This window comes from Lepus europaeus, chromosome 11 (assembly GCF_033115175.1).
Source record: "Lepus europaeus isolate LE1 chromosome 11, mLepTim1.pri, whole genome shotgun sequence".
NCBI lineage: Eukaryota > Metazoa > Chordata > Mammalia > Lagomorpha > Leporidae > Lepus > Lepus europaeus.
In genome coordinates this window covers 62119979-62146684 of record NC_084837.1, presented here as the reverse complement: position 1 = coordinate 62146684, position 26706 = coordinate 62119979, and the positions used below count along the sequence as shown (strand labels likewise).

At 43.4% G+C, this 26706-nt stretch overlaps 1 protein-coding gene and 1 pseudogene across 1 annotated transcript in view; both read left to right on the top strand.

Annotated features, from left to right (window-relative positions):
- The first annotated feature begins 1832 nt into the window (after nucleotides 1-1832).
- Nucleotides 1833-26706, top strand: part of GPR176 (G protein-coupled receptor 176) — a 129064-nt gene continuing 104190 nt past the window's right edge. Inside the window, exon 1 of the mRNA XM_062204740.1 lies at nucleotides 1833-2004. Coding sequence (XP_062060724.1) covers nucleotides 1833-2004 — 172 coding nt within the window. The remainder of the gene's footprint in view (nucleotides 2005-26706) is intronic.
- Nucleotides 6528-24946, top strand: LOC133769718 (small ribosomal subunit protein uS5-like; annotated as a pseudogene).

Below are 26706 nucleotides of genomic sequence, written 5' to 3'. Positions count from 1 at the left end.
CTGGAAAAGGCGCTTTTTTGGGGTGCACAGTTGTACAATTAGTATAATTAATAATCTGCCCTTTCTCCTTTTAGATCCCCCAAATGACTAAAATAACTGCTTACATAGAGCATTATCATGTGCAGGTAATGTGAGAATCCAAACGTATACAAATACACGGATTTCAAGAAGAGTAATAATGGTTACCAGTGGAAGCAGAGTAGCCAAACTGTACGAAGTCATCCTTGGGGCAATCAACAAATAACTGTAATTTTAATCAACTCTCAAGACACTGTTCTTGGGTACATCTATCAGTCCTTTGATAGATGTCAAAGCCTTCAATCATGCACTTCATGTATTAAACCAGTATCCATAAAGGCCAGTCAAGAATATCTTTGTCTTTTCCTGTGTCATTTCTCCTTTCCTCTTCCCCGGGTGCTTGCTCTGGATGCCGCACACTCTCCTTCCTCCCGTTTGGCTTCTCTTCACTTCTCCAATACTTGGCTACCCCAGCTTCCCAACCTCCTGCATCTGCCTGCAGGAAGCTGCTTCCTCCCAGCTCTTCACTGCCGGAATCCACTGGCCCAAGTTACACTGCGTACACCTGAGAAATGACACTCAACAAAACGGCCCAGAAAACCACGCCCTGGGCTCCCCCGGTCCATCTTTCTTAAATGTTTCAGCTACACCCAAGGCTTGACTGAGGGGCCAGGAGACTGGGCTCCTTACGCAGGTAGCAGCGCCATGGAATCCTAGGCCTGCAGGTGCCACACCGGGCAGGAACGACAGCAGTAAACGAAGCGCAGCCAGAGAGCAGTCGCGAGCGCGTTCCCTGCGGCCAGACACCAACCCTCCACGCCACCCACGCTTCCCGCCCAAGTAGTCACGCTCTGCGGGGCCAAAATGGCGCCGCGCCCTCGGCGGCGTGAGGGGCGGGGCCGCGCGCGGCACGTGACCGTGCCCGCCAGCTGCGCGTCCCCGGCTGCCCCAGGCGCGCGCTGAGAGTCCGCCGGCAGCGCAGACGGTGCCCCTTCCCTTTCACTGGCGTTCCCTCTTGTCCCCGCCGGGTTGCGAAGAGGTGTCCCAGCGACAGAGAGCCGGAGTGGGTCAGGAGAGGAGAGAGGGGGCGCCTGGTCGGGCAGAGGCCAACAGGGACTGCGGAACGGGGCCCCTGCAGTCGGTGCCCCCGGCGAGGGGCCGGACCCGAGGAGACCGCCTTGGCACAGCCAGGCACACAGGGCGAGGTTATTGAGGAGACTCAGGGCGTTCGGGCCATGGGCACCGTCGGGATCTTACGGGTCCCCTCGAGGCTCCGAGCGCTCGGCCGGTGCATTTCATGGGCTCCTCCGCCTCCCAGTCCTGAGGCCAGCAGGGCTGAGAAATAGCTGGTACCAAACGCTCCGGACCCTCTAAGGAGCGGTGCCGGGCCCCTCTGCCCAGGGGCACTGGAGAGAGGTGCCCTGGCCCTCAGCAGGCGCAGTGAGCAGTGGCTGAGGGGGCGACGCGCGGGTAGCGCCCTCCCTGGCCGTCGCATGCCGCCGGTATCGCCCCCCGTGCCCAGTGGGTCTGGCTGACCGCCGAAGAGGGGACGGACGACGCTCAGCGGGCCCTGACCGTCCCGCCTTCGTGTGGCTGCTGACGGGGACCCAGGAGGGAACAGGCAAGGGGCGCGGCCTCGCCTCCCCGCCTCCCCGCCTCCCGGGTGCCGGGGCTGGCGATGTGGAGACGTGAGGGGACCCGCCGGCTGCCCCGGCTGCTGCAGGACTCGACCAGGCGCCCGCGCGTCCCTGGGCGCCCGGGGGAGGAGAGGCTCGGCGCGGGGCGGCGAGCGCAGCCGGAGCCCCGGGCTCGCTATGGGGCATAACGGGAGCTGGATCCCGCGGAACGGCAGCGAGCCCCGCAACACGTCGGGCGCCGAGGCGGCGGGCGCGAACCGCACGGCTCCGGGAGAGCTGGGCGAGGCGCAGCTGTACCGCCAGTTCACCACCACCGTGCAAGTCGTCATCTTCGTGGGCTCGTTGCTCGGTAAGCCGCGGCGGGGAGCGCGGGGCGCGGGGCCGGGACCGGGGGAGGTGAGAATGCCGGGGTAACTGCGGTGGAGTTGTGCGGGGACGGCCGACTGCAGCCGCGGGGCTGGAAGTGCAGCTCCCATCCAGCTCACTCGGACGGAGGAGGGTGCGTCGTCCCGGCGAGGTCAGTCTTCCCGGGGGGCCTCTTTGGCGCGCCCCGGGCTGGGCACACCGTTCCTCACCTCACCGGTGCCCGGGCATAGCGCTGGCCTGGCTCGTTGACAAACAGCGAGGAAGCAAGATTCTGGGGGAATCTTGCTGAGGACTGGAAGGGATGTTCGTTCTCTGGTAAAGGCGTGTTTTGCCTTCCCACCTATTCTGGCTATATAAAATTATTTCAAAAGAACCTTTTATTATTATTATTTTGGTGCGTGTTTTATGGCTGACTTCGACCTGCTTTGCTGGTAAACAACCCTTCGAAGTTGAACTCTGTGTTGCCTTAAGATATTTTTAAAATCTACAAAACAAAATCCACTCTACTTCCCTATGTTCTATATGAAGTACCTGACTCAAGACAGGATAAAACAAAACAAACCTGACAGCCTCACACAACAGACGTAGGTATACTTGTTTAGGGGAGAGAAGATCACTGAACTGATCACTGAACCACTGGCTCACAGCAGCGTTTGTCCACTGGCGTGGGAACTAAGTGTACTCACTACTCTGATGAATGACACATCAATGTTCGTTTCTCCTGAGATTTGTTGAACATCGTGCACACTGCTTGTAAAAATGTGGCTTCTCTTCAAATGTGAATTCTGTGATGCAGCATTTATGGGGAAGTAAAAAGATTGCTAATGATTATAGTGATAGTATAGACAAGAACAGTCTTAAAGTTTCAAAGTAGGAATAGGTTACTATTTGTAGACACTTGTGAAATTCCATGGAAACCAAATAATTGACATCATAAGGAATACGTTTGGAAGAATTTTAAGTGTTTTGGAATTTCCCTTGATACTCTCTCTAATTGTCATCATCTCATCCCCATTCCACTCTGTCATAATATTTATCTTCCATTTTTTGTCACATGGGCAGTTTTCAAGAACTTGATATCAGTTAGGCTCTGTGTGTGTGTGTGTGTGTGTGTGAGAGAGAGAGAGAGAGAGGGAAAGAGAGAGAGAGAAAGAGAAGAGAATGCATTTCTTTGAGTGAAATGTTAAATGCCCATCAGCAAAGCAAATGCCTATTTTCCAGATGCTGTCAACATTCATTTAACAGACATTTACTGAACACCAGTTAGATATCAGGCATGGTGTACGGAGTTAAATTCCAGTATTGTCACAATTTCTTAAAATTGTAGAGTATTGAGGAGGAAAAAGTGGCCATATTTTTATTTCTGTATGTATGTACAGGTGTGTACATACTTACAAACACACAAATTCACTTGCAAATATATACATGGTTTTCTTCACTGGTAACTTTGATTCTGAAGACAGATGTTGGGAAAGGTGTTGGGAGAAAGTTTCCTATGTTTTGACTAAAGATTTGAGTACTATTGAAATAGAAGACAGGGCATGTGTTAAAGGCATAGCAAATCCTAGACATTTAATAAATTTTGCTTCTGTTTCCTAAATTCTTTTCCATTTTTGTAGCTTTCATCAGATTCAGAAATTCTTATGTAACTCTGCCCTTGTGTTAGATCTTTTTCTTACATTCTATCTTTTATGGTTTTTATAAAAGTTTAGCTGAATCACAACATTGATATACTTGCTACTTACAGTATTCTTGGTTCCTTGTTCTCTAAGGATTTGACCCATTCAAATATATCTGTGTACAGTTGAATTGTGGTGAAACCAGCTGAGGCTCAGAGTTTCATTTCCAAAGCTTTGTGCATTTAGTTACCAGGCAAGTCATTTTGGGAAACATAGTTTCAACAAGTACCCCAAATAGAGAAAAGTCATAGATTAGAAATAAAAGAAAATAAATCTATAAGGCTGAAAAGTGAGTTATAGGAGGTTGGAATAGTATCTAGAATAAACAACTTAGCAAATGGCTGATTTAATCTACTTATTTCCCTTGTCTCCAAACATAGGTGAGTTTTTCTTTTTCTTTTTCCCTTTAAATACATTTGAATATACTTCTATAAATAGACTTTTGCTGGGATTTCCAGAAGCCCACTATAACATGAAAATAATGCTTTTATATTATTGATGTTTTACAGTTTTTTAAAAAAACTTTTAGTGCCTTGTATTAAGAAAAATTCTTAGCAATTTGGAATAACTGTAATCTTAAAACCATAAGAGACATTATTTTCTGTGTTGAAAATGAATACAAGAATTGTATATAATATTATTCTAATACCATACCTTTTGGTGTTTATATAAACTAGTGTTTCTCTGCCTTTAATCACAATTTGGGATATCTTCAGATGTGCTGATATGATCTTGAAAGAAAGTCAGATAATTTAGATTCTCCTTCAGTAAACAGAGAGCTCACCCACCTTTAGTAGTTCATAGTGTGAACTCAAAGATTCAGAAATATTTGGGATCACCGTTTCTAATACATACTTTGGATTGAATTCAGCATGGTTGATTTTTCTTTTCTTTTTTAAAAATTATTTATTTATTTGAAAGGCAGAGTTACACAGAAAAAGAGGGAGAGACAGAAAGATGTTCCATCTGCTGGTTCATTTGCCAAATAAACTGCCAAGGCCAGGACAGGGCCAGGCTGAAGTCAGGAGCCAGGAGCTTCTTCTAGGTCTTCCACATGGATGGCAGGGGCCCAAGAATTTGGGCCATCTTCCGCTGCTTTCCCAGGCACATGAGCAGGGAGCTGGATGGGAACTGGAGCAGCTGGAATGGGATGCCCGCACTTCAGGCTGCAGCTGAACCCACTATGTCACAGTGCTGGCCCCTGATTTTTGTTTTCTTTATTCTTATTAATTGATTCACAATCCAAGCACCTTGGAGCTGGGTTTCTTTGGTGCTTTGACATCAAAAAGTTCAGTTGTTGTGACCTAGCATATTGTCTCCATATTTCCCCTGCCTGTCACTGTGCCTGTCAATGTAAGAGTCAGAGAAGTTTTTTGTAAATTGAATTTGCTCTTATTTAGAGAACATTAGCATTGGTCATTAGTCAACATTTGTGTATGTTACTGAAAGTTACTTACAAGTATTTGAAAACTGAGAAATCATCTCTTCTTCCTCCTGCCAAACCACCATATGTACTATAGTTCTTATTTTTAAGCTGTATCCTCTTTCCTTACTGTTGTGGACTGTTTGTGTCCCCTCAAGTGAAGGGGAAGCCTTAACCCCTAATGTAGTGGTTTTGTGAATGAGGCTTTTAGGAGGTAATCAGGTTTAGATGATGAGGTCACAAAGATGAGGTCCTCATGATGGGATCACTGCCAAGGAGCTTGCTCTCTTTTTCTCTTTCCACCATGTGAGGATATAGCAAGAAGGCAGCTGTCTTCAAGCCTGGAAGAGAGCCGTTCCCAGAAGCTGACCTTGCTGATACTGGTCCTAAGACTTCCCAGCTTTCAGAACTGTTAGAGATAAATGTTTTTAAGCCATCCAGTTTGTGGTATTTTGTCACAGTAGCTTAAACAGACAAACACACTTAACCAAAGTGGCCTACAGTGAGCCAGTGTGAAGTTGATGACCCCCAAGTGAGGGCTCAGTTGGTCTGTGGCTTGACTCCATGATATGCTTATTAAAGTATTCGTTTCAAAGGAGGGTGAGGAACTGACTGCTTCAATCTGTTCAGCATATGATATGGAAAAACACCATTTTTTGCTTATAGTTCTTTAGTCTTTCAGCAAAATCATATCCGATACCAGCAATATTCATCATACTTTTTGATAGAGAAATATATATTTTCTTAAAGATTTTATTTATTTAAAGGCAGAGTTACAGAGAGAAGGAAAGAGAGAGAGAGAGAGAAAGATCTCCCTTTCTCACATGAAAGGTTTTCTTTTTTAAATTACAGTTTTATTGTGAGAAAATTTATACATTCTAAAATTCATCCAAAGGGTACAGCTGGTTCACTCCCCAAATGGCCGCAGCAGCTGTGACTGGGCCAGGCCAAAGCCAGGAGCCAGGAGCTAGAGCTTGTTCAGGGTCTCCCACATGGTTGCAGTGGCCCAAGCATTTGGGCGGTCCTCTGCTGCTTTCCCAGGTGTGTTAGCAGCGAGCTGGATTGGAAGTGGAGCAGCCAGGACTTGAACTGGTGCCCATATGCGATGTACCACAGTGCTGGGCCTGAGAAATATTTTTGTGCTTTAGTACTAGTTGAGGTTAATCAGATATTAGCTGGCTAATTCTTGCAATTCCTTAGTTAAATATTTGATGGAAGGTATATTAATACTAGTTTGTGCTTATAAGTCATAATTGTCTGATTATTTTTGGTTAGCCATCATTATAGCCACTAATAATATCTACAACCCTACTTCTACATGCTGCTTTTGTTTTTGATGTGCTTAGAAACCTAGCAGACTACATCAAGAATAAAGTGTCTTGAACTGATCTGAGGAGTAAGGAAATGGCAGGTTCAGCAGTTGTCAGCATAGGTAGGTGAACTTTTAATGTAGTTAATCAAATTGCCTCACATCTCATATTTATGCTTTGATTTCCATATGATGGATACATTTCCAAACCATTCTTTTATATTATGTTGGGCACAGAAAATCAATCTGAACTCCATCTGAATGAAATGCTGTCAATAACTGTTGCTTTTCCTTTCGTGACCTTCCTGTGTATATTCTTCCACTTTCCACTTCTCTCTGGAAATTAAATTCTCATGTGAAAGCTTTTCTTTTTTAAATTACAGTTTTATTATGTAAAATTTTTTACATTTTACAATTCATCCAAAGTGTACAGCTCAATAATTTTTAGTATAGCCATAAAGTTATGCAACCATCACAACCATTGAATTCTATAACATTTTTATCATCCCACAAAGAAGCCACATACCCACTGGCAGTTGCTATCTGTTGCTCCTCAGTGTCATGAGCCTTAGGCGACAGCTAGTCTACTTTATCTGTGGACTTCCCTATTGCGGACATTTCATGTGTATGAAATCATGCAATATGTAATCTTTGTGACTGGCTTATTTTGCTTAGCATGCCATTTTGTATTTCATCCGTTGTGCACCATGTATCAATACTTCATTCCTTTTTTTTATTGACTATTTCTTTATATAGACTTGCCACATTTTGTTTACCCATTCAGGACCTGATGGGCAATTGGGTTGTTTTCATTTTTTGGGTATTGAGGATGATGCTGCAGTGAACATTTATGTATAAGTTTTTGTGTGGACATGTTTTCAATTCTTGTGGGTATGCACCTAGAAGTGGAATTGTTGGGTTGCATGCTAAGTCTATGTTTTTTCATTTGTAGGAACTGACAGACTGCTTTTTCTTTTTTTTGACAGGCAGAGTGGACAGTGAGAGAGAGAGAGAGAGAGAGAGAGAGAGAAAGGTCTTCCTTTTGCCATTGGTTCACCCTCCAATGGCCGCCGCGGTAGGCGCGCTGCGGCTGGCGCACCACGCTGATCCGATGGCAGGAGCCAGGTGCTTCTCCTGGTCTCCCATGGGGTGCAGGGCCCAAGCACTTGGGCCATCCTCCACTGCACTCCCTGGCCACAGCAGAGAGCTGGCCTGGAAGAGGGGCAACCGGGACAGGATCGGTGCCCCGACCGGGACTAGAACCCGGTGTGCCGGCGCCGCAAGGCGGAGGATTAGCTTAGTGAGCCGTGGCGCTGGCCGACAGACTGCTTTTCTAAGTGGATGCATCATTTTACATTCCCACCAACAGTGTATGAGGGTTCTAATTTCTTGACAAACCTGCCAACAGTTGTTATTATTTGTCTTAATTATAGCCATGCTAGGGAATGTTAACTGGTATCTCATGGAGTCTTAGATTTGCATTTCCCTTGGGGCTGGCGCCGTGGCTCACTTGGTTAATCCTTCGCCTGTGGCACTGGCATCCCATATAGGCGCCGGGTTCTAGTTCTGGCTGCTCCTCTTCCAGTCCAGCTCTCTGCTGTGGCCTGGGAAGGCAGTGGAGGATGGCCCAAGTGCTTGGGCCCTGCACCTGCATGGGAGACCAGGAGGAAGCACCTGGCTCCTGGCTTTGGATCAGTGCAGCGCCGGCTGTAGCAGCCATTTGGGGAGTGAACCAACGGAAGGAAGACCTTTCTCTGTCTCTCTGTCTCACTATCTATAACTCTACCTGTCAAAAAAAAAAAAAACCCTCAGAAATGATAATCTTATAGAGTTCAATGTCATTTAAAAAAAAAGATTTGCATTTCCCTAATGACCAATGTTGGGCATGTTTTTATATGCCCATTATCCATTTGTATATTTCCTTTGGAGTAAAGTCTGTTCAGATCCTTTGCCGATTTTTAGATTGGCTATTTGTCTCTTTATTGTTGAGTTGTAAATATTCCTTATATATTCTAGATGCTAGGTCTTTATCATATATATGCTTTGGAAATACTTCCTCCCATTTTTCACTTACTTGTAGGTATCTTTTGAAACACTGAAGTTGTTAAGGGAGACCAATATATCTAATTGTTTACTATTGTTTATATTCTTGGTGCCATATCTAAGAAACCACTTCCTAATCCAAGGTTATGAAGATACACTTCTAAGAGTTTTATAGTATTAGCTATTTGATCCATTTAGCTTTAGGTCTTTGATCCATTTACCTTAATTTTTGTATACTGTATGAGCTCAGGTTCACATTCATCCTTTAGATGTGGATATCCAGTTGTATCAGCACCATTTGTTGAAAACATCATTCTTTTCTTATTGGATTGTCTTGCCAATCTTGTTGACCCTGTGAAAACTTTCGATACCATTATCCAATGGAGGGATTTTCATAAATTTTGATAAGAAGTAATAAGAGGAAAGTAAATATTTTTACATTTGGCAATTTACTTTATATGCTTTGAAAACAATCTAAGAAAAGAGAATTTCTCAGAGTCATGGAGGAGACTAATGACTTGTCCTGTGTGTTAATAGTGACTTACTTGTGACAGAATCAGGAAATTGCATTCTCCGTGTTTCTTGGATTCTTTGATCTAAACTAGCAGTTAGGTCCTTTTCATCTGTGCAAATATAACTTGCCTTTGTTAGAACCCAGTCATCTGTAACTGCTGGGATGTTGATAAAAGTCTGGATGCATTGTAACTCCACTACATTGTTTCTAACAGGAACTGCTGTAATCTAAAATAACTAACTCTGGAAATATTTAAAGCAGTTCCACCTTTATGACTGTTCCAATGATGATGAACTCATCAGAGCATGAGGACACACAGAAAGTTAAATGTCTTGTTGCTCTTTACCTGGTCCTATTTGGTTCTGGACCATCCTTAGTCTGTGGTCCTATGTTACAGAAACCCTTTGCTTTAGGATTGCAAACAGAACCTTCGCAGGGACCCCAAACCAAGCAGGACTTAGGTGTTGTTAAAATATCGTGTTCTGTGCTGAGAGTTAGGCATAGGAGTAGAACATTTTTGGTGCAGGTAAAGTAAGCAACTAACTTGTTGTCTGGTCTCTGAAATTATTCCTTCCATAATTTACCAAAGACTTTTTCCACATACCGTTTTTCTGAATAAGCCATTTAGACTGACTGGTGACTTGAAGCCTATTGTGAAATTTTTAAAAATTTATTTATTTTATTTGAAAGGCAGAGTTACAGAAAGGCAGAGAGAGAGAGAGAGATCTTCCATCTGCTGGTTCACTCCCCAGATTGCCGCAATGGTGGGAGCTGTGCTAATCGGAAGCCGGGAACTTCTTCAGGGTCTCCCACACAGGTGCAGGGGCCCAAGGACCTGGGTCATCTTTTACTGCTTCCCCAGGCCACAGCAGAGAGGAGGATCAGAAGTAGAGCAGCCAGGACTCGAACTGGCACCCATATGGGATGCCGGCATTGCAGATGATGGCTTTACCCTCTACACCACAGCGCTGGCCCTAAAAACTTTTTTTTTCTTTTTTTTTATTATTATTATTTTTTTTTGACAGGCAGAGTGGACAGTGAGAGAGAGAGACAGAGAGAAAGGTCTTCCTTTTGCCGTTGGTTCACCCTCCAATGGCCGCCGCGGTAGCGCGCTGCGGCCAGCGCACCGCGCTGTTCCGATGGCAGGAGCCAGGTGCTTATCCTGATCTCCCATGGGGTGCAGAGCCCAAGCACTTGGGCCATCCTCCACTGCACTCCCTGGCCACAGCAGAGAGCTGGCCTGGAAGAGGGGCAACCGGGACAGGATCGGTGCCCCGACCGGGACTAGAACCCGGTGTGCCGGCGCCGCAAGGTGGAGGATTAGCCTGTTGAGCCACGGCGCCGGCAAAAACTTTTAATTGTAAAGGAACTTTCATGTTAGCTGGGTAAAAAAGCTTTAGTAGTCCTATAGTACAAAAACATAGAGGGGTTTTTGCCTACATGGGAAAGTAGGAGTTGGCTCTAGGCAAAATCTAGAAGGCTTTACCCCAGGCAAAACTAAAAAGTAAGAGAAACTTTATCTTCAGAAAATCAACTGTTGTTTTCAGAAGTTTTATTCTGTCTCTTCACAGATACTTTTTTTTTTTCCTTTTTGTTATTTTGGATGCCAATGACCTTATTCTGAGTTGTTTACAAGCAAGAATGGATTTAAAGTTCTTTTTGCACCAAAGTAAATTTATCTTTAATTCTATTTTCCACAAACTTGTATGAATATCCTTTCTTACAAGCTTAACAATATCTGTCTTCCATTGTCTCATGTGGCATGCTAAATAGATAAGCCAGTTTATTTATTTATTTTTTAAAAATAGATTTGTGTATTTGAAAGGCAGAGTTACAGAGAGAGAGAGAGATCTTGCATCCCCAAATGGCCACAACAGGTAGAGCTGGGCCTGGCCAAAGCCAGAAGCAAGGAGCTTCATCCAGGTCTCCCACATGAGCAGCAGGGGCCCATGTACTTAGGTCGTCTTCTATTGCTTTCTCAGGTGAAGTATCAGGGAGCTAGATCAGAAGCAGAGCAGTTGAGATTTGAACTGGGGCTCCAGTATGGGATGCTGCTGTCCTAAGCAGTGGCTTAACCTGCTGTGGTACAACGGTGGCCCCAATAAACCAGTTTAAATGTTGATGCTAATACTTGTTTGTGTATTAGTCTCTAAGAATATAAGAATACTTTAATTTTTTTAAATGGAGTTCACTATCTTAAGCAAAAATGGTGACAAGTTGAGCATTTCACATATTGACAGCAATAGGTAGAAATGGGTTAGATCATAAGCTTGGGAAAGATGGATGTCACAGGAGATTTAAACAATGTTGTCAATGGTTTGTCCCTGTGATTCATGGATATCAAATCATTAATTATAAAATATATAAAAATTAATTAGAATAGAGATGGAAAAGGGATTTAAAGCCATAAAAAGGAACAAGATACAAGTACCAATCTAATGCCCTCCTGTTCCTTTTTAGGTGTGTATCTAAACCTTCAACTTTTCTAAATGCCCTACATCCCATAGGTTTGTCTATATGGCCTGATGGGAGGTTCCTAAAATATAGATCCAACCTCCATTCTTATTTTTTTACTAAGATCTATTTCAATTAACTTTATGCACATATGATTAACTCTACAACAAATGGTATGAAAAAAAATCTGTTCCTCAGCAGTTGACACAAGGGCTGTTCAAAGTCATTGCTTCTCAAAGTGTCAATTTCACATCTATAGATTACCTTTTAGGTGCTCTATTAATTGTCACTGATAAGGAAGAACATATAGTTTTTGTCCTTTTGGGACTGGCTTATTTCACTAAGTATGAGGTTTTCCATTTTTATCCATTTTGTCTCAAATGACAAAATTTCATTTTTCTTTTACTGCTGTGTAGTATTCAGTGGTGTACATATCCCATAATTTCTTTTTAAAAATTTTTTCAAATATTTATTTGTTTTGAAAGTCAGAGTTACACAGAGAGAGGAGAGGCAGAGAGAGAGGGTGAAAGAGAGAGAGAGAGAGAGAGATGTCTTCCATCTGCTGGTTCACTCCCCAGTTGGCCACAATGGCCAGAGCTGTGCGTATCTGAAGCCAGGAGCCAAGAGCTTCTTCCGAGACTCCCACCAGTGTGCAGGGGCCCAAGGACTTGGGCCATCTTCTACTGCTTTCCCAAGCCATAGCAGAGAGCTGGATCGGAAGTGGAGCAGCTGGGATTCGAACTGGTGCCCGTATGGGATGCAGGCACTGCAGGCAGTGGCTTTACGCACTATACCACAGACCCGGCCCCATCCAAAAATTCCTTTTTCCAGTCTTAGTTGACTGGTGTTTGGTTTGATTCCATATCTTAGCTATTGTGAATTGAGCTGCAATAAACATGGGGGTACAGATAACTCTTTCATATGCTGATTTCATTTCCCTTAGGTAAATTCTCAGGAGTGGGATGGCTGGGTCATGTAGGTCTATATTCAGATTTCTGAGGTTCTCCATGCTGTCTTCCACAGTTGCTGTGCCAGTTTACCTTCCCACCAACTGTGGATTAGGGTACCTTTTCCCCCACATTCTCGCCGGCCTTTGTTGTTTGTTTATTTCTGTATGAAAGCCATTCTAACTGGAGTGAGGTGAAACCTCCTTGTAGTTTTGATTTGCATTTCCCTGATGGGTAGTGATCTCCTGAGCATTTTTTCATGTGTGTGTTGGCCATTTGGATTTCTTTTTTTGAAAAATGCTTGTTTAAGTCCTTTGCCCATTTCTTGACTGGATTGTTTTGTTGTTGTTGAATTTCTTGATCTCTTTATATATTTTGGTTATTAATCCTTTATCAATTTAAAGATGGCTCCTGTTCTGTCCAGCACTTTTTTTTAAAGATTCATTCATTTTTTTGAAAATCAGAGCTATGCAGAGATAGAAGGAGTGGCAGAGAGAGAGAGAGAGAGAGAGAGAGAGAGACAGCTCCCCCATCCTGTGGTTCACTCCCCATTTGGCCAGAACGGCCAGAGCTGTGCCAATCCAGCCAGGAGCCAGGAGCTTCCTCTAGGTCTCCCACGTGGGTGTAGGGGCCCAAGGACTTGGGCCATCCTCTACTGCTTTTCCGGGCCACAGCAGAGAGCAGGATTGGAAGTGGAGCAGCCGGATCTTGAACTGGTGCCCAAATGGGATGCCAGCACTGCAGGTGGCTTTACCCACTACGCCACAGCACTGGCCCCTGTCCAGCACTTTTTTTTTTTTTTTTTTGACAGTTAGAGTTAGACAGTGAGAGAGAGAGACAGAGAGAAAGGTCTTCCGTTTCCGTTGGTTTACCCTCCAAATGGCTGCTACAGCTGGTGTGCTGCGCAGATCCAAAGCCAGGAGCCAGGTGCTTCTTCCTGGTCTCCCATGCAGGTGCAGGGCCCAAGCACTTGGGCCATCCTCCACTGCCTTCCCAGGCCACAGCAGAGAGCTGGACTGGAAGAGGAGCAACCGGGACAGAATCTGGCACCCCAACTAGGACTAGAACCTGGGGTGCCGGCGCTGCAGGCAGAGGATTAGCCAAGTGAGCCGAGGCACCAGCCCAGCACTTTAAAGTGTTCATAGCAGCATGCTAAGTTTGTGAAAGTTGATCTGTTATGTTGCCAAAATCAGAAGTTGAAGAATAAGCAAAACACATTTAGTAACAAAAAGTGGGATGATTTCTAGACTTAATCCCAGAGGACATATGATTCAAACTAGCATTAGGTTTTTTTTTTTTTTTTAAAACAAATATTTGTGTTGAAATAAGCTAGGATTAATAGAGGCACATTGAAGAAAATTTACTTGTGGAAGAACTGCCTGATTCTAAAATATTGGAATAACTTTGATATGTAAATTCAAGTTGGATTTTGGAAAATTTGTTATATACAGATGAGATTTTGAACCTGAAGAAAAGAACCCTGAATTTTGAAAGTACCTGGCAGGAATAAGTCAGTCTGAAATTCAGGGACAGATCTGGAAAGAACACTTAAACCCATTTTTTTCTGAGGAGCTGTTTTTGGTACATAATGGAGGACTTCAATACTTTTATTAAATGAATGAATAAATTTGTTATTTTACAAGATTTTACCAAACAAAAAGTTTGGTTCTATTGAAATTCCATCATGAAGCTAAGGCTTTATTAAGGATTACTGTCAAGTGGAAAATAAGTATAAATAAAGCCTCCTTAATACATTGTAAGGCCAGGTCCACACTCAATAGCCAAGAATATATCCCTGAACTCTCTTAATTATCACTGGGTCAATTAAAAAAAAATTCTCCTCTCTCCTCCCCCCAACACACACAGAGATTTCTCTTCATGACCTCTACTAAAAACTCTTGAATGTTTCTGCTCAGGAAATTTGTTGTTCCATAAATTTGAAAAAAAAAAAATCGATGTGTTTAAAAGCCAGAGAGAGATGAAGAGATCTTCTGTGCACTGGTTATTTCCCCAGATGCTCACAACAGGGGGGCTGGGGCAAGTCTAAAGCTGAGAACCAGGATTTCAGTGCAGGTTCCACATGTGTAGAGCAGCCCAACTGCTTGAGCCACAAGTAGTTGCCTCCCAGGGTGCATATTAGCAGGAAGCCCAAAATGGGGAGCGGGGCTGGGACCTGAACCTGGATACCCCAATAAGGGTATCTTAGTGGCTGTGCCAAATACTGGACCATCAAGCAGTGCTTTGATTGGTGGCCACACTATATTCTGAGGGACCCTGGGAAACATTTCCTTCCACTTGCAGTGAAAACTTGCTTCACCAATCTGAGACACTATAAAAGACTTTCACACTAAGCCACAAGTGTCTAGGCATCTTGGCACTTCAGATACATTCTAATGATGGTTTTATTATCACTTTTGGAACTCATAGTTTGTTTTCTGGTAAAAATTTCTCCCTATGGGCAAGATTATAGTTACAGGCAAAGCATGAAACATAAAGCAGTCTTTCTTTCTTATTTCCTCACTATTTTTCTTTTAAGGAATTTTAAAACTATAGGAAAAAATTTAACAAATTATCATAAACTCACCACTTAGAAATAACAGATGTTAGCCTTTTATATTTATTTCATATATTTTAAAGTATTTAAAATTTGTTAAAAATCTGTTTTTGGGTGTTCTTGCTTTCATAATTTATAAAAATAAACGAAGTGCTACACGTTAAATCTCCCCTTTTCCCTTTGCTGGAAGTGTTCTATCCTTTGTTTTTTAGAGACAGTCACTACGCTGAATTTGTTGTACAGCATAAATAACCTTCCTTTCTTTGTCCTGTTGGTTCTACCTGGTGCTTGTCTGTGATCATAACATTTTTACTGGTTGACACTTAGTCATTGCCTACTTGCAGGAGTAGATGGCTCCATATGAAATACTGATTTTTGAATAGTGGTTACCTTGTCTAGGTAGACAACATAAGTGAGGCATTTAGGAAGTTCATAGAGATCCTTTAATGAGGACAGACCAAGAGGGTTTTGTTAATGGGAGATGAATGTTTCTTGTGTAATTTAGGTACTCTCGACTCATCTGCTAGCATAACTACCAACCAGGTATATTGCATTAACCTTACATTTCTACTGGGTTTTATAGTTTTTAATATGAGGCATATTGCTCCATTCAGTCATCGTAGCAGCCTTATAAAATCATGTAGGGGGGCATTTTCTGCTTTTATTTTCTCACTACATCTCTTCCTCCTAACAGGACTGTTTCCCCACAACAACATGTGCATACCCATGGTGCCCTCCCTCACAGGGTTCCTAGTTACAGCAGAGCCTACTGTCAAAAGAAGACAACAGCTGCAAAAGCATTTAGTAAAGAAAAATGTTTACTTGTGAAGATGGATTGCAAGGGAGTTCAGACTTGCCAAGTAATGTATAACACAACAAGTATTTAAAAGAAAACAATCTCAAGGTTAGCAAGCTTTCATTATGTTCATTCTGAAAAACAGCTATCTCACGTAAGTGTTAGAATCTCAAAGTTTGCATCATATCTTCATAGATCAGCATTGCAGAAGTCAGTAAAATTGTAAAATAATAAAATTGATTTTATTAGGAGCCAACAATTTACAGAAAAGGCTCAATATTTGATTTATTTTGGGGGCCAAAACTAGATATTTTTTTTTAAATGTATGTCTTTGGGAGAATTGAGAGTCTCAGGTCCCAGTTTGTGTGTGTGTGTGTGTGTGTGTTTCCTTCTGACTATATGATGTAGTCTGCAGATGCAGCAGGGCCAGGGGATAGTTTTACCTTCATACCAAACTAGCCAGTTTATATACAAAGGAATTTATTACAAAGTATTAGCTTTTAGAATTTATGGGAGGATATGGCAACTAAGCTTGGATCCCACAGAGCTAGGCACCCAGTCAAGATATATGCTGTCATTCTGGTTCTAGCAGAAACCATGGGTCTATTGCCATGGGCCACCAATGACATGAGGACTGAAATAGTAGAACTGTGTAACACAGCTGTCCCAGAGGAGCCAAAGGCATCTGTCATATCTGGTGGCTCTGCGCCCAGCCACTATCCCATGTTGATCATGTCCACTCTTCCTTGGGAAAAGATCTGAGCAGAACCTGCATCATGAGCTTGCACCCACTGCAAAGCTGTCTGCAGAGCAGTGTACTTAGCTTTCCAGGCTTTGTAGCAGAGGGGAGCAGATGGTTAAACTGATTACAGAAGGAAGATTGAATGAACCAAACTTCAGTATCTGCCACTTTCTATTTCATATGGTTCTTATAAGACTGTGCCTCATGGTACTCTCTAGTCCCATTCCTACCCTGGGATCTAGGCCTTGCTGGCTTTAGTGTCCTGTTTCCCTGTCCATGGTGATTTGACCATGGGGTTCAAGCTGGAGCTATCATGTCAGAGTCTTTGCTAGAGAGGTGCTGGTAGAGAAGTCTTTCTAAAGGGGTTGCTGAGCAGGATAATGGAAGCCAGGAACTGTGTAGTAGCATATTTCTGTTGTAAGAGGACTAGGATAGAGAGAGAAGCAGAGGTGAGTGAGGTTTGTGTGTGTGTGTGTGTGTGTGTGTGTGAGAGAGAGAGAGAGAGAGAAAGAGAGAGGGAGGGAGTGAAAGAGAGAAACACAAGGAAGGGACAGGTGAGGAGAAAAAGAATGAATCCTGGTGATATTGTTTGATTCCTCAGAGGTCCTGCGCCTGATTCTACTCCTGCATTTTGAAATTACACAAACCAAAAACAACAGGATCTTGAGTCGATTTTCTGTCACACACAACAGAAATACCTTTTTTTGTTGTTGTCAACATTCGTATCCTACATTTAGGCAAACAAGTTCAGAGGGTTAGTAACTTACATAGCAGCATGTTTTCACATCCCAGCAGGGCCTGATGCCATGGATTTTGGATGCTAGGAAGAATAGAGGCTGACACCCAGTACTGTGAGAACCGAGCAGGAGCTAGATAGAGAAGGCCTGGCAGCTGGAGAGATGCTCATTGACACTCAGGAAGATTGCAAGGTCTAGAAGTGAAAGAGTCAGGAGTGGAAGGTCATGCTTCAGGTGTGTGAGTCACGAACCCCAGGATGTACAAGAGACTGGAAGCTGTGGGGTTGGCAAAGGTCCATGAGCTGCAGAAGTCTAGAGATGGCTGGCGCTGTGGCTTAACAGGCTAATCCTCTGCCTTGCGGCGCCGGCAACACCGGGTTCTAGTCCCGGTTGGGGCGCCGGATTCTGTCCCAGTTGCTCCTCTTCCAGGCCAGCTCTCTGCTATGGCCCGGGAAGGCAGTGGAGGATGGCCCAAGTCCTTGGGCCCTGCACCCTCATGGGAGACCAGGAGAAGCACCTGGCTCCTGGCTTCGGATCAGCGTGATGCGCCGGCCGCAGCGGCCATTGGAGGGTGAACCAATGGCAAAAAGGAAGACCTTTCTCTTTGTCTCTCTCTCTCTCACTATCCACTCTGCCTGTCAAAAAAAAAAAAAAAAAAAAGAAGTCTAGAGAGACCAGAAAATACTTGGCAACTGCTCTGAACCAGCATCCATATTTAATCAACAGTTTTTACACACAACAGTTGCTGATAATTAATATAAAAACATAATAGAAAAACCATTTAGCTGTGCTTAAAAAAAAAAAAAAAAAAGGGAAATACTGCCCTTGTTAGATGTAGCTTCCCAAAGAGAAAGAACTCAACAGCCACTGGGAACAGGCTGAATTCTGCTCTCCTGAGTGTTTCTCTGAACTCCTGGGGAGTACAGCAGGCCAGGCTGTGGGTAAGGCCTGGGAAACACACTCTCCCCACCACACTGCCTCAGCTACATCATGACTGGCTGTCAGGTGGAGAGTGTGATCAGCTGCTCCATGTTTTCTGCTTTGAATAGCCAGTGTCTGGCTCTCAGGATGATCACAGAAGAAGACTTTTTTTTTTTTTTTTTTTTTTTTTTTTGACAGGCAGAGTTAGACAGTGAGAGAGAGACAGAGAGAAAGGTCTTCTTTCCATTGGTTCATTCCCCTAATGGCCGCTATGGCCGGAGCTGTGCGGATCCGAAGCCAGGAGGCAGGAGCTTCCTCCGGGTCTCCCATGCGGGTGCAGGACCCAAAGACTTGGGCCATCCTCTACTAGCTTCCTGGGCAACAGCAGAGAGCTGGACTTCAAGAGGAGCAACTGGGACAGAATCCGGCACCCCGACAGGGACTAGAACCCGGGGTGCCAGCGCCGCAGGCGGAGGATTAGCCTAGTGAGCTGCTGTGTCGGCCTTTTTGTTTTGTTTTGTTTTTAAGATTGATTTATTTGAAGGGCAGAGTTACAGAGAGAGAAGGAGAGACAGAGAGAGAATACCATATCTTCGGCCCGGCGCCGCGGCTCACTAGGCTAATCCTCCGCCTTGCGACGCCGGCACACCGGGTTCTAGTCCCGGTCGGGACACCGATCCTGTCCCGGTTGCCCCTCTTCCAGGCCAGCTCTCTGCTGTGGCCAGGGAGTGCAGTGGAGGATGGCCCAGGTGCTTGGGCCCTGCACCCCATGGGAGACCAGGAGAAGCACCTGGCTCCTGCCATCGGATCAGCGCGGTGCGCCGGCCGCAGCGCGCCTACCGCAGCGGCCATTGGAGGGTGAACCAACGGCAAAAAGGAAGACCTTTCTCTCTGTCTCTCTCTCTCTCTCACTGTCAACTCTGCCTGTCAAAAAAAAAAAAAAAAAAAAAAGAATACTATATCTTCATCCCCTGGTTCCCTCCCCAAATGCCCACAGCGGCCAGAAATGGGCTGATCAGAAGCCAGGAGCCAGGAGCTTCTGCCAGGTCTCCCATGTGGGAGCCCAAGGGCTTGGGCCACCTTCTACTGCTTTCCCAGGCCATAGTAGAGAGCCGGATCAGAAATGGAGCAGCTGGGACTCAAATGGGTGCCCATATGAGAAGCCGACACTGCAGGTGGCAGCTTTACCCAGTAGGCCACAGTGCCAGCCCCTCATGTATGACTTTTTAAAAAGAGCTTATAAAACTTGCAATGGAAACTCACATGCCCAAGAATGATGGGTTATATTTCCTCATTTTTTTTTTTTTCTTATTGCATCAGATAACTTGTGTAGAAAACCCAAAGTAGCATTGACTGGGGTAATCCCAGGTCATCATACCTTCTCCAAACCAAATTTCAAATCAAGTAATTGGGAGATTGCCTTGTATTAATAGATGACTTTGTGTTTTCTGAGCAAGAATGTTTGAGAACATCTCTTCCTGAATTAGTGGGTGTGCAATATCTACTGTCTGGTTCCCTGAGTATCCTCGTCTGAGCTCATTTGCACCTTTAATTACAGCTATTTTTTGGTGGGGCTTCCTGTGCAGTTTCTTGTAGATAAGAAACACTTTCAGTGGCTGTTAAATGAAAAAGAAAGAAAAATTCTCTGAAGTCAACCTGAGTGTGAATTTCCAGGAACACAGAGTTCAAGTGAGACTCAAGCAGAGACAAATAATCAAATTTTGGTTTCCAGACCCTCTCACTGATTGATGAGAATAGCACCTTTTTTATTTGTCCTGTTGTTTCTGTGACCTGCTCTCAAGGATGCAAATCTTTAGCAGCAATGTATCTACAAATGATCAGAAACTCAAAGATGAAGCTTTCTGTCTCTCTCATGTGAAAGTCAGGATTAGGGACTACAGGGTTAACTGCCTGTTTCTCTGTGGGATGCTGCTATTGTTATGATTGGTGGGACTTTTCTCTGGAGAGTGCCAAATCATTTTCCTTGTTAGTAACAAATCAATGGGCTGTAGCTGGTGAAGATCACGCCAGGTGCTTGGGAAGTGTGAATTCTAGCCTGGCCCTGCTGCTGAGCACTGGGCTGACTGCTGGTAAATCATTTTGTGATTGTAATTGCAAGGCAGAGGTTTTTAAACTTAGTGTGCATAAACATTGCTCATTAAAAATGCAGATTCTTGAGTTCTACCAACAGACATTCTATTTTAGTGGATTGGCATCTGTATTTTTGATGAACACTCTACTTAATTTTGATGTGAAGCAGATATTTCACACTTTAACTTTAGTCTAGAGGATGCCTGACCAACTTCTTAGTGACTGGAGATGATGGGTGGGCACCAGGGGCCCTCTCAGAGTATAGCCCCGAGAGTCAAATGATGAAAGTAGATTTTAGGAGTATGGGAAGGGAGAAAACAGATTATTTAAGAAAGTGCTGAAGTCATTTAAACATTTTTAAAATGTCAATTCCTACAGCCAACTTTTTCTTGCAAAGAGAATGGTTGGGACGCAGAGGAAGTAGGAATTTAATTTTGGGGTTATTGCTACCAGTTCTGCCTATCTTTTAATAACTAGTGTTGCTTAAGGGCAGAAGATACTAAGGAAAAAATAGAGACTTTGAGGATGAATAGGCATGGCACCTTATCAAATCTGACATAAAGAATCACAAAATTTTGTCAATAAGATAATTGAATCTCCTAGTTCTGTCCCTTCTAGCCATCTCCACATTAGATTAGTTCATATCCTGTAAGTAATAACTAAGATACTTTTCAAAAGGGCAGGAGGGAAGTACTTATATTTGCCTTTTTGGGGCATAGCTTTGTATGACGTAGTGTTAGCTATATGATTACTCCTCCATTATCTTTAGGTGCTCATTCTCTATCTCACAACCCAGTTTCTCAGTATAGAAGATTAGCTGTGGGAAAAATGGTAGATCTGTCTGATGTTATATAAATTGCAAAACATTAAGTCAGTTTCCACTTGGTAGAATTTTTAAAAACACATAAATTTCATTGAGATAGAAATTAAACTTCAGGCAGTGTGTACCATCTCTTGGGAACTTTCCTATACCTCTGTTAGTGTTTGGTGCTCCCGTCTACTTGAGCCATGTCAGTTATGCTGTGTTTCACTCATGGTGTAGTCAAAGGTCATTTTCAGTTGACACAAAAGAGAACAGAGGGAGAAAATGGGTAATCAGAAGGACTAATTAAGGGTCATATGACTTTGGGGAGAGTTGTTATTGACTTAGTGTACAAATCTTTTGTTAGAATATAGACAACCAGGGAGCTTGGGGGCAGATTTAAAAGTACATCCCAGGGCTGGCACTGTGGTGTAGCGAGTAAAGGCACTGCCTGTAGTGCTGGCATCCCATATGGGCTCTGTGTGTCCTGGCTGCTCCACTTCTGATCCAGCTCTCTACTATGGCCTGGGAAAGCAGTAGAAGATGGCCCAAGTCCTTTTGTCCCTGCACACTCGTGGAAGACCTGGAAGAAGCTCCTGACTCCTGGCTTTGGATCAGTGCATCTCCGGCCATTGCGGCCAATTGGGGAGTGAACCAGCAGATGGAAAACCTCTCTTTCTCTCTCTGCCTCTCCTTATCTCTCTGTGTAACTTGGACTGTAAAATAAATAAATCCTTAAAAAAAAAAGTACATTGCACTTCCATTTACTCTGCTTATTAGGGCTTCTTATTGTTAATATCAGGTATCTTAAATTTGGACTAAGGAACTTTTGTATACCATCTCAAGATGTGAATGCAAAGCTAGTTTGAATCTCTGTTGCCCCCTTTTAATCTTAACATGAATCTTGTGTTGTTGAAGAGTAAGAAATGTGTGGGTTTAACTGAACTTATGTATCATCCGATTGACTTTGTGTTTACATCCTGTTAACTTCAGTGTATTGACTCATATTAGATTGAACAACTCCTAAAACACCCAAACCTTTATTCTTGCTGTCATGGTACTTTATCATCATCCCTGTCATTATTCAATTTAGAAGCCCAGATTAGCACCTGAACTTAATCATTTTAAATTATCTTAATCTTATCATTTAAATGTATCTAGTTTATCATTTGAATTTATTTAAATTTAGCCAATATGTTTTAATTCTTTGTATCAACCAGTTAATTTCAGAGGGGAGAGGAGAGAAATAATTTGATTTTGTAATATTACTGCTCTTACTATGTACCTGCCTTTTGTATCTTCATCTAAATATCAGCTTTAAAAAATGTTTGATAGTCAAGGAGAGAATGTTGAATATCTTGCTGCTGGATATGTGCTAGTCTAGTTGATTTTACTACACTAGTCAAAACCATTTTGAAATAATTGTGAAACAAATTATGAGTGCATTAACTAGAACTATCACCCAACCCATACTTCTTTCTCTTGTTTACAAAACTGTTTTGAGACATCTTGTCAGATACTTTACTGAAAGCTATATACCCTATGTCTACTGCATATCTTACTGATATAATAAGGAGAATATGACATGATTCATTCTTAGTGTACCACGCTAGCTCCTAATTACCTTTTTTTAAAAAAAAGATTTATTTATTTATTTATTTATTTGAAAGTCAGAGTTACACACAGAGAGAAGGAGAGGCAGAGAAAGAGAGAGAGAGAGGTCTTCCATCCGCTGGTTCATTCCCCAGTTGCCTGCCGGAGCTGTGCTGATCTGAAGCCAGGAGCCTCCTCTGGATCTCTCACGCGGGGGCAGGGGCCCAAGTACTTAGACCATCTTCTGCTGCTTTCCCAGACCATAGGAGAGAGCTGGATTGGAAATGGAGCAGCTGGGATTTGAACCAGCACCCACAAGGGATGCTGGTACTGCAGGCGGCTGCTTTACCCACTATGTCACAGTGCGGACTCCTCCCTTTTTCTTGTTTCCAGGCTTTTGATTCCTTTCCCATCCTCTTTATTTCCTTAAAGCTCTCCATGGTTGGTCTCAAATAGTGCTTCTCAAGCGTCTAGGTAAATGAATTTATTGGGAATCTTGTTACAGTGCAATTTCTGATTCAGGAGGTCTCGGATGGGGCCTGAGATTGTTCATTTTTAGCCAACTTCTGAGTGATGTTGATTCTCTTGATCCACATTCTACACCTTGAGTAGCTGAAAACTAGAAGACCCAATGTTCAGGATGGGAGATGTGGATCTGAACATTTTTCTCCACCAGGAAGGAAGTCCCTGGTGCATAAGGCTCTCAAATTCTTATTCTTGCATTTACAAACTCATCCTCTAAAAGTTAACTCTCCTTCATCATCAAGTTTCTTGCTCCACTGGCTTCTCTGTGGTCCCTTCTCACACTCCAGCCCCCCCTTCCATAGTGCCACCTTCCATTCACAGTTACTCTTCTTGGAAGAACAGCCTTCAATTTCAGGCTCCCATTTTATCGCCTTCTGATTACTCTTCAGTTAACAACTCTGATCATATTGTCCTCCTCTTTGAAACTCTTCCCTAGCTCTCCTTTCCTTCTAGTTCCTTGTAGTGACATTCCCGAATCTGGCTTTTCTTTCCCTCTCCAGCTCCTCTCTTTATACCCCAGGAGTTCCAAACTACACTTGGCTCCCAGGGCATATCATTCTGTTTCCAGTCTTCATGCCTTACTTAGCTCTTATTGTTGCTCTGTCAATAAAAGCTCTTCCTTGTGTTGTTCATCTAGCTGACTCCTCTCATTCTATGATTATTGCTTTGACTGTTTGCTTCCCCTGAGAAACTTAAGCTTCTATTTTTGCTTATATTTATTTTTGCATCATTCAATAATAATTGAAAGCAGAGCTACACAGTGCTTTCCCTCTCTAGCCTGTAGGTGTGACTATAGAATTATTATAAGGAGTTATCTTACAATAATTGACATGATGGTGGTCAGTCTTATTGAGGTGTTTTAAGATACCGAGTCACTTGGCACCATCGCTATAGATGTTGTTTTAAAAAAGGTGAAGACCAGCTTCTTCTCTGAAAGAACACCAAATGGTGGATTATACTGGTACAGCAGAAGGGGCCCTGGAATGGGAGGCCGTGGCGGCTTGCGCCGAGGCTTCGGCAGTGGCATCTGGGGCCGCGGTCGTGGCTGGGGCCAGTGCCGAGTCTGCAGAACTTTCCGAGGCAAAGCTGAGGACAAAGTGTGGTTCCCTGTTACCAAGCTGGGCCACTGGATAAGGACGTGAAGATCAAGTACCTGGAGATCTACCTCTTCTCCCTGCCCATCAAGGAATCTGAGATCATTGACTTTTTCCTGGGAGTGAGGATGAGGTTTTGAAGATCATGCCAGTGCAGAAGCAGAGGCAGGCTGGCCAGCAGACCAGGTTCAAAGCATTTATCGCTGCCAGGGACTACAGTGGCCATGTCAGCCTGGGTGTGAAGTACTCCAAGGAGGTAGTCACTGCCATCCGAGGGGCCATCATCCTTGCCAAGCTTTCTATTGTGCCTGTGCAGAGAGACTACTGGGGGAACAAGATTGGCAAAAGCCCCACCTTGCTTTGCCAGGTAATCCGATGCTGTGGCTCTGTGCTCGTGCACCTCATTCCTGCTCCTGGAGGCACTGGTGTCATCTCTGCCCCTGTCCCCAAGAAGCTGTTACAGATGGCTGACGTTGATGACGGCTACACCTCAGCCAGGAGATGTACTGCCACCCATGGGCAACTTCGCCAAGACAACCTTCCATGCTGTTTCCAAGACCTACAGCTATATGACCGCCGACCTCTGTAAAGAGACTGTGTTCACCAGGTCTCCCTATCAGAAAATCACGGACCATCTTGAGAAGACTCAGACCAGAATGTCTGTGCAGAGGACCCAGGCTCCAGCTGTGGCTACAAAATAGGTTTTTACACAAGAGAAATAAAGTGAATTAAGCCTTTTTTTTTTTTTAAAGATTTGAAGACTTAACCATCACTATATAAGAGAAGAATATTTTTAGTTTATCATTGTGTGAATTACTCTTGTTGACCTACACAATATTCACTGACATTGTAGCTTCATGAAAATGAAGTGATAAAATGAAGATAATAAGTTTTGTCAGATGAGAATGCTTTCACTAACGTGGTCCATAGAAACAGTAATGAATGAAAGAAAACTTGGCATTTTGACAATAGGCAGGGTCACTTGCTGCCTTAGAGAATAGCCTTGGGCCCGGCGTTGTACCCTGGCAGGTAAAGCATCCCATATGGGTGCCAGTTCGTGTCCTGGCTGCTCCACTTCTGATTTAGCTCCCTGCTAATGGCCTGGGAAAAGCAATGGAAGATGGCCCAAGTGCTTGGGCCCCTGCCACCCACATGGGAGACCTGGAAGAAACTCCTGACTCCTAGCTTCGGGCTGGCCAGCCTAGCTGTTGTGGCCATCTGGGGAGTGAACAAATGGATGAAAGATCTCTCTTTCTGTGTCTCTCCCTCTCAGTCTGTAACTCTGATTTTCAAATAAATAAATAAATAAACCTTCAAAAAAAAAAAAGAGTGGCCTCATGCAAATCACTGAACTAAATGGGTTTTCCCAACAGGAATTGAAAATAGAGTCGGAGAGCTGTCTACAAAGATGCAGAAGCTGAAGCCCTGATGGATTATTAGCTGATTATTCAAGATATATAGACTCAGGATCAGAAACAAATCAAGTCCAAAAGAAACTAGGCTATAGCCAAATAAAAATTTTTAAATACAATTTGAAAATACTTCCCATAGCTGTGGTTATGATCTCTCAGGCAACAAATGTGAGTTGTTATCAGATGCATTGTTGCCATGGCATTGGCTGATGTGAGAAGGGATCGTGAAAGGTAGAGGTTGAAGGGCTAATAGACTTAAAACTTTATTTGCAAAGTAGCCTTAATCTGTGTGTTTCACAGATCAGTCTTAATGCCTTGAACACAGTATTATGTTAATGTGTCTACAGTGAACATAAATTATGTGAAATATTTAAAGTTAAATAAAGGAAATACCTTTGTTTTATGAGGAAACTATTCTTCATAATTTGGTTTTGTGCTTGCTGCATCATGTAATGACCTAGATTCTTGTGACTATAGAGCAAAGCTTGCAAAAGAGAATCACAATTGTCAGCTTCATTAAGGATATAGCATGTATTAATTTAATGTCCTTTCCCTGAGGACATGGAACTGTTGATCGCTGATTTTCTAGCTGAAATGCCTGGAATGAGAACTCTGACCTTTAAAAAAAAAAAAAAACTTATTTCCTGGCCAGTCTGTCTCTGGGTAATGACTCTTGGTGTTTGTTGTCTTTCACCAAAATGCATTTATTCAAACTGAACTCTGCTTCTGGTAGCTTGTACCAGAAAACAAAGAAACTACAACCAGAGCTAGAAGTAATGTTTTAAATGATAAAGCTTATGTGAAAGCTCTTAGTCATAATAATGTGTTTTGTGATAAAGTGCTTGATTATACCACACTTGTCCTGGGATGAAAACAGGACTTTATAGGTAAAGACTGCTATGGGGCTCTGCAGTCAGATAGCTCCAGGTTTAAGTCCCGGTTCTGCCACTTACTAGCATTTTGTCCTTGGGCTTGCTTTTATTATTATAATTTTTAAAAGGAATTTTTAAAAAGATTTAGTTATTTGAAAGAGTGACAGAGAGAGGAAA